We start from the raw sequence: 17599 nt of genomic DNA on the forward strand, positions 1-17599 counted from the left end.
TCCCCAGAAGGTGTCTGACCCGTGGTTGATACTTTACCCCAGGGACCAGGTCTTAGCCCTACTCCCCACTCCGTCCACTTAGACTGACAGGAGTCACTCTCCCATGCCCAGCAAGAACACCTGAACCGCCACAGTGGATGTGATTTTCCCTGGTCCGTGGCTGCTGATAAGGCTACACCAACCAACTGCAATGTCCATCTCCCTCTTCCCAGTGTGAGCAAGCCAGCAAAGCCATGGAATCCCCACCCCCACTCCCACCCCACCTATCACTTCAAACACCAAGCCCACTAGTCTGAACTTTATCTGGCTTATAGTCAGGGCATTATCACTCTAGAACACACATCGGGGCATGCCTTATGGAGGGATATACAAGTTAAACAGTTAAATATATTAGGTGGATGTTCTGGGTGTAGGTAAAATTATTTAAATAAAGGCTTGCAATTGAAAGTAATGGGTGCCTTTGCATAAGGGGAGAAGATAAGCAAGTATTTAAGATTTATTGTTGTGTTAAGTAATTTCAGTTGGGGACATTAATAATTTTTATTAATTGTGTTCACGTCAGATAATTTATGTTGTAGGTAATGCCTTCAGATTATGAACAATGGGATGAAAATAAAAGCTGGATAATATTGATGGAGTAACTAGTAAGGGGTAGAACATGGAGAAGAGTAGTGAATAAAGAGGAATATATTAGAATAGAGGTACTAACTGAAATTCTATGGTAATGTCGATTACAGTATGGTGAGACTGTTTACACACATTCATACATTATCAAGAAGGCTAAAGAGAAAGATGGAAATTGAATGAACAAAAAATAAGATTGTCAGCACTGCTTATTCTGCTTTATTGATTGACTCGGAATGAAGTATCATATTGGAACATTTGAAACTGCACTATTTCAAACCTCTTTCTTCCTATAACATGCGTTTTTTCTTGGAAAGTTCTGTTTCTAGTTACAAGTCAGAATCAGGTACTTGGGCAGAAAAAATAGAAGATGCTGTTTCCAATCCCTTTCCTGATCATCAGACTGGAAATTCTCAGAAACTGAGGAAAAGCACTTATGTCTTCTCCTACAAAGATTCTAGTCACCTTTCATGTGTTGTTTGCAATAAAAAAGCCAGAAAAATGTAGTCTTGTGCACTAACCCACAGTTCCTGCTTAATGTAGCATATGAGTTTACTTTGAACCAGACTATACACCTATTAATGTACTGTCAAGAAAAGGCTAACCTTGAGAAGGCTCTGCTGAGGAAGTTAAGGTAATAGTCAACCTATGGTGGCCAAGTAAGGTGTGGTTTCAGGCTGTCTCATTTCTCTGCTGTTACAGTGCAGGAAATTCTGAGTTCTAAATGGTGCGCACTGCTCCACAGTTAAGGAGACATTTGTCTCATCATTCCAACAAGCCTCCCAGCAGACTTAGCATACATGACTGAAACTGGTAATATTAGCCCTTCACTAGGCAGATTTATTGTGTCAAATGGAAGAGATCTTGTGCCTCTGATAGAAGCCTCAGCTTGTCAGTAAAGAGCCCATCCCCTTGTTGGATTTGAACATCATGACTTGACAAGCTGGTACTCTAACACTGAAATCTGTTTCTTGAAGAATGCCTTTTTTTTCTTCTGATCATCCAGTGTGTTTGTAGGATCTCAGTTACAAGCTGTCTGGTATAGAACCATCTGTAGTGTTTTATAGAGCTCAGGTTTTCCTTCAGACTGGCCTATGTTTCCTCCCAAAGTGGTTTCTGAATTGACCCTGAACCAGTGCATTTGTTTCCCTTTTTTGTTTGTTGAATCAGAAGCCAAGGCTGTAAGAGAGAGAAACAAGCATTCAGTCCCTGAATGTTAGGCTCCGGCTCTGCTTTTTTGTGAAGCAGGTTTCTAAGTTTAAGGACAAAGAGCAGCTGTGTCCATCTGTTTTGCCTCATTGAAGAAATTGCTAGCAGTTGCCAAACTAACCATTTCCAACTGGATTGCCATTTGAACCATCTTTTGCCATCAGATGACTCACCATCCACTGGAAAATATTGCAGTTAAATTTCCCTTCAATTGTGGCTTAGCTGCTTTCATTTCTTCACAAGTGTCTCTTGTGTAGATTCATACATTCAGTCGTAGATTCATAGACTGTTACTAGGCTGACGACCCAGGGGGGCTTTCTAAGCCTAGTCAGATTTTACCGAAAGAATAATGATGCCCTCCATCCAAATAGGGCATTGATAGTCTGGCATTTATAAGCTACCTCTGTCCATAAGGGAGATGGGTGCCAGGCCCGGTGTAAATTTCCTATTCCTCATCCACTTGTCTAGGTTGTGCTTAAACTGGGTAATAGATGAACTCAGCTCCACATGGATGGGAAGCCTATTCCATGGGAGGGGAAGTCACAGACAAAACTTAGGTCCCTAGACCTTGTATTTCTGGTACTGTTTGACTTATGAATATGTATGAGATTTATAAATGTGTGGTTTGTGGATGCCTTAAGAACCAAGGCATAGATCACCTCTCAGCAATCTGTAGGAGACTAAGTAGAGGAACAGGGTTTTAAGGCACTCTTAAGAAGGCAGGTTTGTTACACCTTGTATTCTTTTTGTAAGAAACATTTGAGGTTGCACTACTGGTCAGGTACATAACAAAGGGAGCATTGTACTCTGATTGGTCTGATAAAAGCAGAGTACAGTGGGATAATGACCTGTTTAAACCTAGATGCCATGCCCTTACTTATAAGTTCTGCAACATAAAAGGACTTCCTCACCACTGTGGCTACATGGTGGTCAAAGGTAAGGCTACTGTCTACGTGCATACCCAGGTTCCTGACCACTGGGTTGATTCTTAGGGGTTTAGTATCAACATGGGAATTAGCTGAGATGGTTGATTTCCCAAAGGATATAGTTATGCATTTCGTAACATTAAGTTTAAGACCATGGCTTTAGCACCATTTGTTAGTCAGAGATGGGCCTTCTTGAAGAATGCTAATGTCTTTATGGGAGTTGATGATAAGCCCCCAGCTTGCAATCATCTGCAAACTTAGTTAGCTATAAACCTTCAGCATTTGCTTCCATTTCGGAGAAATAGATCCCAAAAAGGAGCGGACCCAATCCCAAGGCCTGGGGAACTCTGCTAGTGACTGACCTCTTGGTAGAGGTGACTTCACCTGTTTTGACCTCCTGGGTTCTGTCAGTGAGTCAGTTATCTATCCAGTGGGTGATAAAAGGGTTTATACCTAAATTAGTGAGCTTGTCTGTAATGCCTGACTGGGTATTCTATCAAAAGCCTTGGCCAGGTCGAGGTAAGCTGTGTGCACAGTCTTACCTTCACCATATGTTTTGGTCACCCTCTCAAAAAAAGTCCACCAGATTTAGTAGGCATGACCTTCCTTTAGCAAAGCCTGTCTGTGATGTGTCTAGTGTTTGCAGGTTACCTATGTCCTCATTTATCATGTCTATGATGATTCTTTCCGTGGCCTTGCATATGAAGCTGGTAAGATTCACAGGCCTGTAGTTACCTGGTTCATTGGTTGGACCCCCTTTGTGCAGAGGAATGACTGTAGCCATCTACCTTTCCTTGTGCGCAAAACCTGACTGAAGGCTCCAGCTGAAAAGTGATTCAAGTGGACCAGAGAGGTCATGTTTCATGCTCTTTATTAAACATCCTGGGATGTTATCGGGGCCCATCAGTGCAGTGTTTTTGACCTTGGAAAGTGCACTAATGACCTGTTCTCTAGTAGTGGCTGGGGGGAATTGTGTTATGTGGTATTTCCTTTGTACTATCAGGGGTGAGTGGAGGGAGAAATTTGAGCTGAACCTGTGAGCCAGAAGGTTGCCAATGACCTCTGGTTCAGTGTGGGTGATGCCAATTACAGTAAATTCTGTGCATTGTTGTATATTTTCTCTGAGGTTACAGACATAGCTATAGAAAGCTTTGTAGTTGTCCTTTGCCTGAGAAGCTATTTTTTGCTTCAAATTTAGCCTTTGAAGTATTAATTAACTCTCTTAGCTGCCTGTTTAAATTGGTCATGGAGCTTTTAGTATACATGGCTTTATTGCTCCTATGCTTGGTCAAGACTTTTTTCTTTTGTTGTATAACCAATTGATACTGTGATTCCACCAGGGTGGCTTATCTTTTGAGTTTGTCTTATTCTTAATACGAGTGGGCACAGCTCACTGTATACAGCTATCAGTATGACTGTACAGAAATTTTAGAAATAGTTCAGTGCATTCTATGGTGTTTACTGGGTTTGGAAGTGCTTAGAATTTAGCCAAGGTGTTGCTTAGTAGAGTTACTAAAGTTTTTTGGTTTTGCTGGATTCCCCAGATTTAAATTTTTATTTCAAGTAATACTGCGTTATGATCAGATCTGATGAGCGAAGATATTACAGTGGATGAGGAATACTGGCCCACCATTTTTGTGAGTATGAGGTCAAGGATGTTTGTACCCCTGGTAGGAGAATGAACCAACTGTTCCAGGATGTTGGTATTAACAAAGTTTAGGAATGTAGTGGTGTAGGATTCTCAATGTATAGAGGCGTAGTTGAGATCCCCCAGGAATATCGTATTGGGTTGAACGGTAAGGGACTTTAGTACATTGAGATAGGTAGTATGTGTTTCCTGGGACATGGAAGGGACCTATATGTTGCAAGGATATGGTATAACACCCTGTTTATGGTGAGTTGCACATGTATGGGTTCCAGTGAGTCATACACTTTAGTCAGGATGTCAGGGTCTACTTCACTTCAGCGAAAACTTTTTTTGTCAAACACCTCTTTGTCGAATGCTCATTGTCAAAACCTCAGTCTGTTGAGTGATCATTTTAGCACATTTTGTCCTAGGGGAAAAAAACACTTGGCCGTCATCGGGAATTTGCCCTTTTCCCCACTGTAGTGGGATGTTGGAGATGATATATTTAGTTGCGGGGGTGGCACCGCCCCCCCCCCCCCCCCACACTTGTTAGGCTGGCCAAGCGTTTTTTTACCCTAGGAAAAAATTTGCTAAAACGACCATCTGATAGATCACACTTTCAACAATTAGCATTTGACAAAGAGGTGTTCAACTAAAAGGTTTTTCACTGAAGTGATATAGACCCGGATGTGAGATTTGTCTTAATATAGACTGACACTCCTCCACTTGTAGTTCCCTCCTGTGCAATAGCTGGTCTAAAGATGTGAAAGGCATTATAACCTTGCATTGCTGGATTACTATCAACGACTTTAATCCATTACTACACAGATGTCTACACTCTGCAGGGAAGAGGATGGCGTGCAGAGATTGGAGTTTCTTGTTAAGACTTCCAGCATTGAGCAGTACCACCTTCAGATATTCCCTCATAGGTTCAGTTAAGTCAATAGGTTTATCAATTTGTCATTGCCTAATAAAGGCTGTATGGGGGTGGAAAAGGTCTTTGCCAATATCCAAAAGTCTAAAGGGGATAAGTGCAGACCATCCCTGGAAAAGCAGCGTGCTCTGTCAACCAAGTCCTCCCAGGCTGTGAAATGTTGTACTCCCCTGGATTGACACCAGAAGCTAAGCTAATTATTAATAATCAATCATTTTCTGTTGGTAATATGGCATCATGCTTGGAGACGGTAGTATGTTGCTCAGTGCTAGGCTCATACCTGCCTGAGGCACATAGTCAGCGAGCCAGCTCGATCATGTCTCACTACATATAGTCAAGGGCAGTAGGTCTCAGGTCATTAACACCCATATGTGACTGTGACAGCCATACTGGTACCTGTGGTTTAGTGACCTGAGTGCCTGTGTAACTTGATGGCTCCTAGCCCCAGAAAGGCAGCTAACCGTGACTCTGTCCTTACTCAGACTGGAGAGGAGGACATTGGTGTACCTCACTATAGAAGCACCAATGATCAGGAAATTTGGGTGTGTTCTGGTTTGCCTTCAGGGCCTAGCAATGGAGGCATTGGATGCAGTGTTATTATGTGTAGCTGTGGGTGGTGTTTTAACGTAGTGTTTACAGTGATGGCTGAGGACCCTTTTTTTGATTGTACTGTGCAGGAGGTCTTAGTGTTTTAGGAAGATTACCTGTAAGTGCCTCAACACAAGTAGTTTTATGTGTAGGATCTTTACCCTGTGCAGTAGGCATGGTGCAAGTGTCACTGACCGCCTCTGTAGCATTAGTTTTGGTTGTCTGAGAGAGTTTTGCCTCCAGCATTAAAGTGTATTTGCACCTCTCGCATACACTGTCTGTTTTATTAAGAATAAGTTAGATGTCAGTGTACATGAGGCAATTGCTACAATGCCTCAGAATACCCATCTCAACTAGACTGGCCACAGAGAGATTTGGGAAGTGCATATCTATGGCCACTGATCTAATATGGAGGAGTGAGAGGAAACTTAGACTTGTGTGCCCTGGCCACTTGGTCTTCAGTTTACACCTTCAATAGGCAGTGCTATCTCAACCTAATTTCAAAGAGCCAGGCCTCATTTGGAGCTCTTTGTATATATTTTTTTTATCTTTTTGCTTGCTGGCCATCAGCCTTCTCCCTGTCGAACTTGAATTTATTTATTTGTCCATGTGAATTTCCTTACTGGGATAGAGCACTGATCAGTTCTGGCCATTTTTGACTCTGCCTAAGGTTAGTATGCAAACACTGTTGGATCAAAAACACAGCTCCATATGACATAGGATCAGAGAGCAAAACATGACAAGATTACAAACAAAACAAACTACATTTACAATATATACAGAGATATGTAAACCAGACAGTTGTTGAATAGACTGAGATGATGGACGAGTAAAATAGAAGGAAGGGAATAATAAGTGCAGGAGATGAGTGAGAGGAAGGGAATAATAAGTGCAGGGAATGGGTGAGAGGAAGAGGTAACAGGAGGAATGAATATGTGCCTTCTAGAAGACAGGACCATTTACCTCCAATAATCATATGTGCTTTTATAAAGTTGCGAAATTTAAGATATGAAGAAATTTTTTTAAGATTGGAAGGAAATAGCTCCCATAGTTTAGGACCAAGAACACAGAAAACGTAATTAGAGGAACTTCATTTGGATTGAGGAAGCAGCATGAGAGAAATGGAGAAGCTGAGGTTCCAGAGGTTGTAAGGAGGTGCAGTCCTTATAAATTTAAATGTTAAAGGTTGAACAGAATGATCATGATGTTTGAATTGCCAAAAACCTGTGTGTGTGTGTGGGGGGGGGGGGGGGGGGCTCCACTGTTTTAAACAGGTAGCTATTTAGCTTTTTCTAGAGTGATGCACCCATTGGCATTGCCTGTATAAAGGCAAGAGCTGTACAGAAGAGCCATCATCCAGGTAATTGTGGAGGTGGTTTGTGTCCTTGTTGGTATCCTGGCAATGGTGATACTTTTATTATGTCACTAACTTTTCCTCTGAGAAGAGGCCATGTGGCTTGCATCAGCTGTTTGGACCACTATACCTTCCTCATGCGAATGCATGCTTCAGTGCACCCTTGATTGAAAGCTACAGTTTTCACAGCTTTATGAGTCAAATGTACACCCCTGGGTCACTGTGGGCTTTACCACCCTGCCTCTAAGGAGATCATGGACTCTCGTAACCCCCCCAACTAGGAATATCCATTCTGCACTCACCAGCATCAGGAAATGCCTAAGCTGCTAATGGAAACTGTATCACCTGGGTGATAGTCTGGGCTGTATCCCTCCCTGTATGCCACTGGAGCTGACCTCTTTTGGAACTATTGTACTTTCGAACTCAGCTTTAAACTTTTGGCTTTTTGGCTGCCCTCTGGTTCTTTCAGTCCTGGTGGATTTACTACTTCAGATGTGGTCCAGTCATAGTCCCACTCACATATAAGGTAAGTTGTTGAGTAGTTTTGAAGAGCCCTTCTAAAGGACACAGAAAGGACGTTCTGAAGTATATTATCTCACCACAGAAGGTTGTCTTAACAATAGCCATAGATATAAGTATAGCGTCTCTGTTACTTGCAGGCAGTACATGCACAATTAAAACTTATTTGCTTGGAGGCAGGTTGTGAAGAGGTAAAATGACTGTACTGTGGTGAATTGCTGATGAGTTGTAGATTTTTGTCAGTAATTTATATAATTTTTATTTTGATATGTCCACTAATATTTTAATTTATGTTTAGTACAGTTTAGCACTTTGGAAAAAATGTTCATCTGATTTTTTTAGCTTTGTTTTTTGCCCAGGGAAAAGTAAGCAAAGACATTGGCTTTTCACATTTGCGTCTGAAATCTCGGCAACAAGTTGCAGAATCAGCAGTACAGCTCTTGAACTCACTGTGCAACCATTTGGAGAATGCTCACAATTACTTTCAGGTCAGGCTGCCTTAGTGTTCAGTAAGTTGTGAAATGCCTTCCATCTACAATTGCAATAAATGTTGTTCATTTTATTATTTGGAATTGTTATCCTTTATTTAAAAAAATGTAACATTTTCAGTAGAAATTGTTTATCTTGATGCCTAGGTGCAAAAAAAAACTTTTGGGGGTTTTGCTTCCTGTCTGTAATTGTATGCCTACCTGTCTGTAATTGTATGCCTACATGAAGCTGCCTTGCCACTGCTGCACATAGAAAAAAGTACTTGAAGTCTGTTGGTTCCTTGTGTGTTTTTATAAAGATGTTGGCATCTGAGTATTTCTGGAGAGAGGTGCACTATTTGTGTAGTCCACACACCTTTTGATCAGTCTGTCTTTTCCCATTGTCCACCAAAAAATTAAGCCTTACAGGATGAGGCCCCACTTTTCCTTTACAAAGCAGAGCCTTATCCAGAAGCATTAATATAAACAGTAGCAAAGCCATTTTGCAACTTGGATTAAACATAGAGTTGGTACTACTATCACTTGTAAGGCCAGCATATTAATACCTGCAGACAAGTTGCTAAGCAAATGCTGCCTTCCTCACCGTTTTTAAAACTTGAGTGTGCACCTTGGAATCTGGCCAGTTTAGTCAAATTGAATAAGATGAGCTACATTTTAAGGATTTTTGAGGTGATGATTTAACCTTCTTATACTTTGCTCCTGATGGTACTCACTAAGACATTTCTTCAAAGCATTTCTCCTCGGGGTATTGCTGTTCTCTTAATCAGCCTTCCCAGCACTCCTGCCATGAATCAAGGATTGGGCTTGAAAGGCAGACAAAAAGTATTGCATTCGTTACTGATTTTTACAGTGTATTTTTTGTTTACTGGACTTGGAAAATGTTATATACATGCACATTTATTTGTTGTATATCTGTATATACATTTATGTATATGGATTCACCCCATTTCATAATGGTTGTTATTATATCAAATGCTCATTAGTCATGTCTGTTTCACTTTGCTTGTCTTTTGGCTTTTCCCAGTTAGGGGTTGCCGCAGCGGAACTCAGGTCCGCTAATAACTGGCATTGGATTTTTACGGTTCCGAGTTGCCAGCCCGATGCCCAACCTTCAAGGAAGGCACACCCATTCATGCACGCACCTACCTGCATGTCTTTAAACATCACTCGACTGCAGGGAGGACATGCAGACTCCACACAGAAGGTGCCCCAGCTGAGAATCGAACGGGAGAACCTCTTGCTGTCCTTTATTATTGATTGAGATATATTTATAATATAAGGATCTCATAACAGTGCAGCATAAGAAAATATTCTGTTACCTACACTGTTTTGCGGTTTGTGATATATTTTGTGTATCATTTCAGAGTTCTGAGATACATTTTTGTAAAGTGTTGTAATACTTCAGTGAAGTTGTGTAACAGTTGTTGTTTCTTTCGGCTTTTCCCGGTTAGGAGTCGCCACAGCGGAACTCTGGTCCGCTAATGATTGGTAGTTGATTTTTACGTGCCGAGTTACAAGCCCTGACGCACAACCTTCAACGAAGGTACGCCCATTCACACATGTCTCCACGCAGAAGACGCTCTAGCTGAGAATCGAACCGGACAGGGTCTTACTGTGAGGCGACAACGCTACCGCAGCACCACCACCACGGGGAAGTTGTGTAACAGTACAAGTAAGAAAGCCTCCCTTTACCTACATTGTTGGGCATTCTCTGAGTTACTATCTTTAGAAATGAGGTGGTATGGGTGGTGCAACGTTGTTTGCACAGCAAAAAACATTGTTTTATTTATACTGCATACAGTGCACATTACCTCAACTATTTTTATTCAGTATAATAGAATATGTGAAGTAGTTTACCTCATTTGGTCTTTAACCTGTGGGAATACGGATCCGTATCTTATCCGAGCTGGCAAGGATTACTAGCATCAGCTCCGAGCTCCAGACTCCTCCCCTTACCCAAAATACACCTCTACTGCCTTCCATCCCCAGATCTCGTTTGCCGTGATTTGTAAAACATTGCGTCTCTAGATCTCCAGCTAACAGGGTGATTCTGACTGTAAGTTTTTCAAAATTTTTTGTTACTTTTAGCTATTTCAGGTTAATGTAGGTACCCTTTCTCCCCTCCCATCACTTTGGCGTCGAGTGTAGGTTTGTAGTAGTCATTAGTTAGAGTAGTTTGTCTGTGGTGTCCCTCCCCTCTTTAGTCATCTAGTGTGGTGAGTCTGTGTGTGTTTAGTCCAAGAAAGAAAGTTTTGCCTGTTCCTTTTTGTTAAAGTTTCTTTCTTGTAGTATGGCTGAAAAGCTAATCATTAAGTGTTGCACAGAGTGTGGCCATAAACTCTCCCCAGTGGATGGCCACACTCTGTCTGTGTTGTGCTTAGGTGTGGCCCACCTTAATGCGGATTGCTTCATTTATGCGGGGTTCAATCCCCGAGCCTTGAAGCATAGAAAGGCCAGGTTGGCCCTCAAAAGTCTTCTGCCTGCCACTAAACCTCCTTCCTCGTCTTCGGTGCTGTGACTGCATCTCCTACTTCTCTTCCTCTGGCCTCCCAAACTTCCTCCCAGGCTGGGACTCAAACCCCTGCATCTAAGCCTGTGGTAGCGGAGCAGAGGAGAGGTAGAGAACGGGAGGGAATCGAAGATGAAGGAAAAAAGGAAGAGGTCCCCCAGACCTCTCATCCCCAAGCAAGTCTGCTCGGATCCGTGACTCCCCTCGGCTCTGGTCTCCGAGGTTCTCCCCGGAGCTGGAGGAGGCATGTTCAGTCTCCAGGGCTTCGGTTCTCTACCTGCCAGGTCAGAGTCCACAGCCTCATCACGGTCGACTCGTTCTCTATCGGACATGGATCTGGAAAAAATGATGCGCTTTATCTGCACACAGATCCAGATGGGGGTCTTGCCAGCCCCTCCTGCCTCAGGAGAGAGCTCGCTTCCCTTCTTTCAGCCCATTTCTCCTTCCCCAATCCGACTTTCTGCTTCGGACCCAAGGTTAGCCATGGTCAGGGGGTCAGTGCTGGCGATCCTTGCATCCTTGACGCTGACAGCTGCCTGGAGCATCTCCAGTTCGAATCCGAGCCGCTCTCGGAGCTAGAGCCCAGGTGTCAGATCCGAGGGAGTGGAACCCTTTCCATCGGCTCAGATGTTATCAGGCCAGGTTCCCTCTCTCAGAGCTCCATCCACTTCGGGTCCGGCTCCCATTCTCGCATCGGACCCGGGGAGACCAGCCTCCTTATTAGCTTCCCAGAAAGTCCACTCTCCTTCGGAGTTCGATGTGGTAGAACGGGTCCCCTCCATCAGATCGAGGACCCCTGAATGCCCCCTCGGACTCCGCCCAGACTCCCTCAGCTCTGTCTACGGTCCCCATTGTCTTACCAGAGGGACAGCCTGTGCCGGAAGATCCCCAGACGGTTCCCTCAGAGGAACAGATGGCTTGCGAGCACTCCCCGGAGAGCCCCACGGGAGATGTGCCTCACAAGCATACATGTACAATGAGGCACTTGGACCCCCCCCCGACTCCCTAACCAAGGACACAGATTTACATGATGGGGAGGGCTCCCCAAGATCACCTCCCGACAATGTCTCCTTTGGAGACATCATGGAGATCCTGCACTAGTGGGGAGGTTGGTCCGCTCCTAAGCCCTCATCTGATGAGTCTTTGTTTCTGGAGGCTTTCGGCACGGGCCCATCTATGTCTTGGGTGTCCCCTCCCATGGATCCTTTAGTGGATTTGATCACCTGGTGGGCGTGGAAGGAACCAGATACCATGGAACCAATCCCCAAGCTCCCCGATAAGGTTTTAAGTCCCCCTATTGACAGGCCTTCCTGGAACAAGGGCTCCCCAGTGGATGCCATGGTAGCAGTAGCCACGAAGAGGGAACTATTTCAGGAACGTTCCTCGCTCCACCCTCCTGACCGAGAGTCATGGATGATGGACCACCTTGGGAAGCGGGTGTACGCTTCAGCTACCCTTTCAATAAGGGCACTGAACTACTTGACCCATGTCACGAGACTCCAATGCGACCTAATGAAGGGGCAGGAAGAGTCTCCACCCAAGTCCATGTTGCAGGAGGACAAGGCTTCTTTCTCCGCGAAAATGGCTTCTCTGAGAGCAGTATCAAATATGTCCATGCGACTCCTCTCCCATGCTATGGAAGGAGTGACTAGGGCAGCTGGATCCGGCATGTCCATAAGGCGTAATGACTGTCTCAGGCTGTGCCAATTTACTAAACACTTTAAGGCGTCCTTTGCCAATGCCCCTTATGATGGCTTGAGACTTTTCGGTAAGACCGTCAAGGAGATACTAGTCCAGAGTGAGTAGGACGAGAAGACACTGTCTGCAGTCAGGGTCCACTTCTCTAACCCTCAAAGGTCCTTTTCCCAGAATTAGAGTGGGCAAAAGAAGATGTGATCCCGGAAGTCTCAGTATTCCCGGGACACTCAGGGCTCTTCTTCCCCTAGAGGCAGAGGGGGACAGAATGGACACCAGTCCAGAGGCCAAGTGGGTCCATGGAACTTCGGATCTCGAGAACCGTTCTCAGACATATACGGCCAGCCATCCTGAGGGGTTGCCCGGCTGCTCTACTATGGAAGCAGTGGGGGGACGATTGTCCTTGCACCCAGAGGCATGGGAGTCCATAACAATGGACCACTGGGTGCTTCAAATCATATCCAGAGGATGTCCTCCCCACGGTCGAGTGGCATTCCGAAAGACATGCGTGAATGGCTGTGCCTTCTTTGAAGGTTGGGTGTCAAGCTGGCAACTTAGCACCGTAACAACCTACTGCCAATTATTAGCGGACCGGAGTTTCGCTGTGGCGACCCCTAACCAGGAAAATCCGAAAGACAACCAACCATTCTGTCCCCTTTGTGGATTCCCCTATAGCCCCCAAACACCTCCCGGACATTCCACCCACACAAAGGGAGGTGGCAGCACAGGAAATTTCCAAGGTGCTAGGAAAACGAGCCATCGAAACTGTCCTTCCAGATCAGTCCGGATCGAGCTTCTACTCCAAGTTCTTTTTGGTGCCAAAGAAAACGGGGGACTTAAGGCCCATTCTGGACCTCTCTACCCTCAACCTGTCAGTTGCCAAAGAAAAGTTCCGGATGATCACACTACAGTCCATCATATGCCATACCTGCAAGAGAGAGACTCGATGTGATCGTTAGATCTTCAAGATGCTTACTATCACATAAAAATGCACAGAAGCTCCAGGAGGTTCCTCCGCTTCCGGCTAGGGGCCAATCATTATCAATTTCAAGCCCTACCCTTTGGTCTCACCTCAGCCCCCAGGGTGTTTACCAAAGTGATGACGGTTGTAGCGACTCACCTGAGGCTTCAGGGGATTCAGGTCTATCCATACCTGGACGATTGGCTCTCTTACTGCTTCTAGAAGGCATCTACTTTCCCAAACCAGGGATTACTTTCCCACTCTTGCCCTGAGTTTGGGTATCACAATCAACACATCCATATCTCTACTAGAGCTGTACAGGTGATAGACAACATTGGTGCTAGGATAGACACACTCCAGGGCAAAGTGTTCCTGATCTTGGAGAGAGTTCAAAACCTCAGGATGCATGTCTCCCTGATTTACTGTTCTCACCTCCTGACAGCGGAATCAGTGTTGAGGACCCTAGGCTCGATGGCGACGACCATAATTCTTCTTCCTTGTAGTCGGCTACACATGCGGATTCTTCTGTGGACTCTAGCGGTTCAGTGGTCTCTGTTGGATTTACCACTAACCTATCCTATCCACATAAGTCAAGTGTGTCGGTCGTCCCCTCATATGGTGGATGAGCTCTCCGGACATCTTGGAGGGACGACCCTTCATTCCAGCCCCGGCCTAAACCACAGTGACCACAGATGCCTCCCAATTCAGGCATTGTTCGGGCAATGCAGTCCAAGGCCTGTGGTCCCCCATAGAGACCAGCTTGCATATCAATGTCCTAGAGGTTAGGGCGGTCCTTCTAGCGTTGCAGGTCCTTCATGCCTTTCAGTCAGACAACATGTCAGTAGTCTGGTATATCAACAAACAAGGAGGGACCAGATCTTACCCCCTTTTGTCACTTGGCCATTAGAGTGTGGGAATGGGCGATCTCCACCTGTCGCTTTCTCATCACAAAGCACATTCCGGGATGGTCCAACATTCTAGTGGACAGGCTAAGTCTGAACATTCTGATGCCTTAGGAGTGGACTCTGAATCTATCAGTAGCGGAATAGATATTCAGTGAGTGGGGTCAACCTTGCTGCGATCTCTTTGCATCTCCTTCCAACGTGAAGTGCAGCAGGTGTTTAGCTCTGAACCCCCTGCCAGGGTAGTCCCCTAGAGACGCTCTAGTTCGTGCTTGGCCTCCCGGTCTTCTGTATGCTTACCCACCAGTTCCTCTCATCCCGAAGATTCTGCAGAAAACTTGTCGACTGGGGAGCAAGGTGATCCTCATTGCCCCATTCTGGCCTCGCCAGGTTTAGTTTCCCTTCCTTTGGTCTCACCTTCTGGCTCCACCTTGGATACTAGATCCCATTCAGGATCAGATCTCACACCCATTGGGGGCACCTCATCCGAGTCTGGACAGCCTGAAGCTCGTGGCTTGGCTGCTCCAGTTCCCATGATTGCTAGGTCTCCCGGACTTTCCTCCTCAGTTAAGTCTGTTTTGGTGGCTACTCATAAGTATTCAACCAGAAAGGTTTATCGCAGCAAGTGGAAACGTTTTTCTTTCTGGGCCACTCAGAGGAGTTTAGATCCTTTCACGGCTCCAATTTTTGCCATTCTGGATTTTTTAGCTGATATTTTCCAGCATGGTGCTAGTTCTTCTACTGTCAAAGTTCAGTTGGCTGCCATTTCTCATTTTCATGTGGGCGAGAATTCTGCATCCTTGGCATCTTCTAGACTGTGTAAAGCCTTTATCAAAAGCACTTTTTTTTGCTACGCCACCTGGTCAAAGATCCTGTCCCCCCGTGGGACCTTACTATGGTTCTCCAGGCTCTGGTCGCCCTGCCTTTCGAGCCTGCCGCAACTGCAGATCTAAAATTTCTATTGTGGAAAACAGCTTTTTTGGTCGCTATTACCTCTGCTAGAAGGGTTTTGGAATTACAGGCCTTGTCCATAAAATTCACGTACATGATTTTTCATAAAGATAGAGTTTCCCTTCGAACTAACCCATCCTTTCTTCCTAGGGTGGCGTCACCAGTCAGTATCAATCAGACTATAAATTTGCCTGTGTTCATTCCCAATTTTACCAACAGGATGGAATACAAACTACACATGTTGGATGTTCATAGACAGTTACAATCCTATTTACATAGGACAAAAAAATTTCGTAAATCGGACCAGTTGTTTCGTTCTATAGACCATTTTGGGCAAACCTATTTCCAAGGTTACTATAGCTAGATGGATTTCTTCATGCATCCTGCAGGTCTATAAGGACAAAGGCATGTCTCCTCCAGGTCAGGTTAAAGCTCATTCCACTAGGTCCATGGCTGCGTCTGCAGCTTTCTGGTCTAGGGTGTCTTTGGATGACATTTGCTCTGCAGCTACTTGGTCATCATCTCATACGTTTATTTCCATTACAAATTGGATTTGACATCTAGAAGGAGAGCATCCTTTGGCTCTGCGGTGCTCCGGAATATCCTTCCATGAGGGCCTCACAGGAGTTTAGTAGCTGGGGACTCTGTCCCACTTGTTGAAGACCAAATGAAGTAAACTACTCCAGATAAAGAAGTTATATACTCACCATAACGTTCCATCTGAGTAGTTGTACTTCATTTGTCTTCCCTCCTTTCCCCGGACCTTGGCGCATGTTCAACCTTCAGGCTGCAGTATAGGTCACAAGTATGTTATCAGGTCGGGTTCTAAGTATAAATTCAGCAAACTCGATCTGGGGATGGAAGGCAGTGGAGGTGTATTATGGGTAGGGGAGAAGTCTAGAGCTCGGAACTGATGCTAGTAATCTTTGCTGGCTCAGGTCCGATATGGAGCCGTATTCCCACAGGTTGAAGTCAAATGAAGTACAACTACTGAAATGGAACGTTATGGTGAGTACATAACTTCTTTGTAATTGACAGTGAAAGGTCTGATGCTGAAGTGTTCTGCCCTCATACAGAAAATATTGTTTAAGGATATGACTGCACTTTATGCCTGTTAACTCTATTCACAGTGTGTTTTAGTGTGTGTGGGGGGGGGGTGACCAGAAAATTCATATATATATATAAAATGTTTGTATAGACTCACTCACCAGTGATGCAGTAGATAGCATTGTTGCTTCACAGCAAGAGGTTTACAGGTTCAGTTCTCTGCTCAGGTGCGTTCTCTGCATAGTCTCCATGCCCCCCTTGTGTTTGCATGGGTTTTCTCTGGGAGTATCCTCCCACATTCTAAAGACATGCAGTAGGTAGATTGGACACACTAAACTGGCTAAAGGTGTGTGTGTGTGTGTGTGTGTGTGTGTGTGTGTGTGTGTGTGTGTGTGTGTGTGTGTGTGTGTGTGTGTGTGTGGTATGGAAGAACAACTGAGGCAGGACTAGCTACCCAGCAGTGTGAATATTGACTCTCGATAATTATTGAAGTGACATCCTGACCCCTTGTGCAAACATGGGAAGAAAGAGGTTGTGGATGTATTGAAGGTCTTAAACACAGTAAGGAAAAGGCAAATTTGGAAGAAGCTACTTACTGTAGTCAGAGAAATGTTGACACTAGAAGACTCTCAGCATGTCCAGGTACACAGGTGGCCTTGGTTAGTATGCCATTCATCCTGTGCTCTTTCTGATGTCCTCTTTTCCACTGCTAGCAACAATCACCAAACAAGTGCAAAAAGAGGGATAGTTACTTCAAATGCTGATCGTTAACACAATTATTCAAAGCATTTCTCCTAGTATCACTTAACAGAAGGGTTGGTGGCTTAGTTATTGGTATTGTTTTCTGTTCTTCAGTGTGGGCCTTGCATACCTCCCTGCTCATGGAGAAAGGCTGTGGCCCACTGAACCTGAATGCCCGGACTTAATTGTTTCAGATGTTCTCTTACAGCACTAAACATATTCCTTCTTAAATACTAAAATCACTGAGGACAGCAGTACATTGGTGTCATATATGTATGTATATATATATATATATATATATATATATATATATATATATATATATATAAAATTAAAATAGGTAATATAAAATCAGTGGCCATTGAAAGCTTCACCAGCACTACCAGCTGTGTCAGTTTATTTCAAAAGTGCCACTTTGTTGAAGGCCTTTTCTTTAATTCAAAGAAGAAATCCAGAGGCAATACCATAAAAAGAGAAGGAGACTTTATTGATATAAAGCTCAGGCCAAATATATAAATGAGTTA

The 17599-nt window shown here is 44.4% G+C and overlaps 1 protein-coding gene across 3 annotated transcripts in view; it reads left to right on the forward strand.

Annotated features, from left to right (window-relative positions):
* FANCD2 (FA complementation group D2) overlaps positions 1-17599 on the forward strand; it is a 1694389-nt gene that overhangs the window by 1131619 nt on the left and 545171 nt on the right. For all 3 annotated transcript variants that reach the window (XM_044077594.1, XM_044077597.1, XM_044077595.1), the window contains exon 31: positions 8141-8269. In XM_044077594.1, coding sequence (XP_043933529.1) covers positions 8141-8269 — 129 coding nt within the window. The remainder of the gene's footprint in view (positions 1-8140; positions 8270-17599) is intronic.

The sequence above is a fragment of the Protopterus annectens genome, chromosome 7.part0 (assembly GCF_019279795.1).
Source record: "Protopterus annectens isolate FY-2018-M chromosome 7.part0, PAN1.0, whole genome shotgun sequence".
Taxonomy (NCBI): Eukaryota; Metazoa; Chordata; order Ceratodontiformes; family Protopteridae; genus Protopterus; species Protopterus annectens.